Below are 1,910 nucleotides of genomic sequence, written 5' to 3'. Positions count from 1 at the left end.
TGATCGGGGCTACGAGATCATCAGCTTCGCGGAGCCAGGTGGGTGCGCGGGACCCGCGAGCGGCCGGGGACGACCCCTGGGGTCGCCCACACGCGGCCGTTGAGGGCCAGGGCCACCGAGAGGGCTCGGGAGAGATGGGCTGCGCCCGGGGACAGATTGCGGGAGACCTTGGGCAGGTCGCTGCTGGGCCGACCCCTGGGGGCAGGGTCTTTTTGCCTTGGGCTGGTGGAGACCCTCAAGGATGCGCAGACCCTGAACCTCAAGGCACTGCAGCATTTCTGGGGCCAGGGTCCCGGCCATCTGCCTCCTTGCAGTGGGGTCAGGGTGCCTGGAGCCATGCAGGCTGCGATTAAATCATTGGTGGCAGCGCAGCGCTGCTGATGCAGCAAAGCTCAGCCTAGGAGAAGGAGACGTGGTCCCTCTTCTTCATTGGCCAGTAGGGACCTGACACCTGAAGTGTTGCGATGCCTGTACCCATCCTGAAGGATGGGGGCAACGCGGGGGGGGCTGCATGTGGCTGGAAACACTCTCCAGCCTTGCAGTGTGCAAGCAAAGGGAAAAAGCCAGAAGGGGCAAGGTGGGAGCAAGTATACCCTTCTGTGCCCATTCTGCCAGGTAGGGTGGGACAGTCCCCCATTCCAACTCCACTCCCCCCCCGTGGAAGCATTCCCAAGGAAGGGAGAGGGACAGACTGAGGGGCCTGTAGAGGGAGGGAAGGTTGTAGGTCTTTCTTGAGAAGAAGCTGAAAGAGATTGACCTTAATGTGCAGGATGGTGGTGCAGCCTTACCTTCCCTAGCATCCTGCACCATTCATCTCCTCATCACTTTTTTTCCCATCAGAGCCCATGTCTTCCTCTGGCTTGGGGCTGCAGTTCCAGTTCAGCGATATGCAAGACCAGGACATTCATATCCTTCAGGCTCAGCTTTGGCTCTATCTTCGAGTTCCCCAAGACGTGGTAGCCAGCCTCACCCTGAGAATCTTCCTTGCTGGTGAGGAAGGTGATTTGGTGGGAGGCAATCGCACATTGCTGAGCGAGAGGCGACTGAGTGCTAAGGGCAGTGGCTGGCGTGCCTTCACCCTCACGCCTGCCATGCAGAGGTTCTTTGGGGGAAGGCGCAGGACCCTGCGGCTAGAACTGGAAAGCCATGGGGACAGGGGTGATATAACAGCAATAGTTAATGCCAGCTGGTCCCATCAGCCCTTCTTGGTGGCCGAAGCAAAGGTGCAGGACCCAGGACACCATGTGGCCAAGCGCAGCCTCCGCTGCAGTCAGAACTCCAACTTCTGCTGCCGCAAGGACTACTACGTGGATTTCCGAGACATCGGTTGGAACGACTGGATCATTAAGCCTGAGGGCTATCAGATAAACTACTGTGTGGGCCAATGCCCTATGCATGTGGCAGGCAGCCCTGGGATGGCCTCTTCTTTCCACACAGCTGTCTTCAACCTTGTCAAAGCTAACAACATCCAGGCATCGGGGCACTCTTGTTGTGTGCCCACACGACGACGCCCGCTCTCTGTCCTCTACTTTGATCGCAATAGCAATATTGTCAAGACCGACATCCCTGACATGATTGTTGATGCCTGTGGCTGTAGCTAGGGTTTGGGGAGCTGTTCTGGGTACCCTCCTTCGCCAGAACTGTCTTGGGGCGGGAGGGGGGGTAGGTGGGATGGAGCTGGAGTCAGACCATGGTGCAATTTTCCCCCTTTGGAAAGAGAGGGAGGGAGAAGGTCTCATCAGAAGGAGCAGGGGTTGTTGCCAGATAGTACCCGGTAAAGAGTTCTCTGGGGGACAGAGCCTAGGCCACATAAGACTACCTGAATCTGAGCTGTGCGTGGTTGGTGACTCTGGGCATCCATGCCCTAACTGGCAGCATCCCTCCGTTCCTAAGTTGATCCCACATTTCTG

The 1,910-nt window shown here is 57.8% G+C and overlaps 1 protein-coding gene across 1 annotated transcript; it reads left to right on the top strand.

The window, feature by feature from the left end:
• Window positions 1-845: 845 nt before the first annotated feature.
• LOC104397557 (inhibin beta C chain-like) lies at window positions 846-1,601 on the top strand. The gene has a single exon (XM_010007546.1). The coding sequence runs from the start codon at window positions 846-848 to the stop codon at window positions 1,599-1,601; it is 756 nt and encodes a 251-aa protein (XP_010005848.1).
• Window positions 1,602-1,910: the final 309 nt, after the last annotated feature.

The sequence above is a fragment of the Chaetura pelagica genome, unplaced genomic scaffold, assembly GCF_000747805.2.
Source record: "Chaetura pelagica isolate M959 unplaced genomic scaffold, ChaPel_1.0 scaffold610, whole genome shotgun sequence".
NCBI classification, from domain to species: Eukaryota; Metazoa; Chordata; class Aves; order Apodiformes; family Apodidae; genus Chaetura; species Chaetura pelagica.
Note: the sequence above shows the minus strand (reverse complement) of the source record. Positions and strands in the feature narration are given on the sequence as shown.

Coding starts and splice junctions, on each gene's coding strand:
- LOC104397557 (XM_010007546.1), top strand. CDS start 846: ATGTCTTCCTCTGGCTTGGGGCTGCAGTTCCAGTTCAGCGATATGCAA.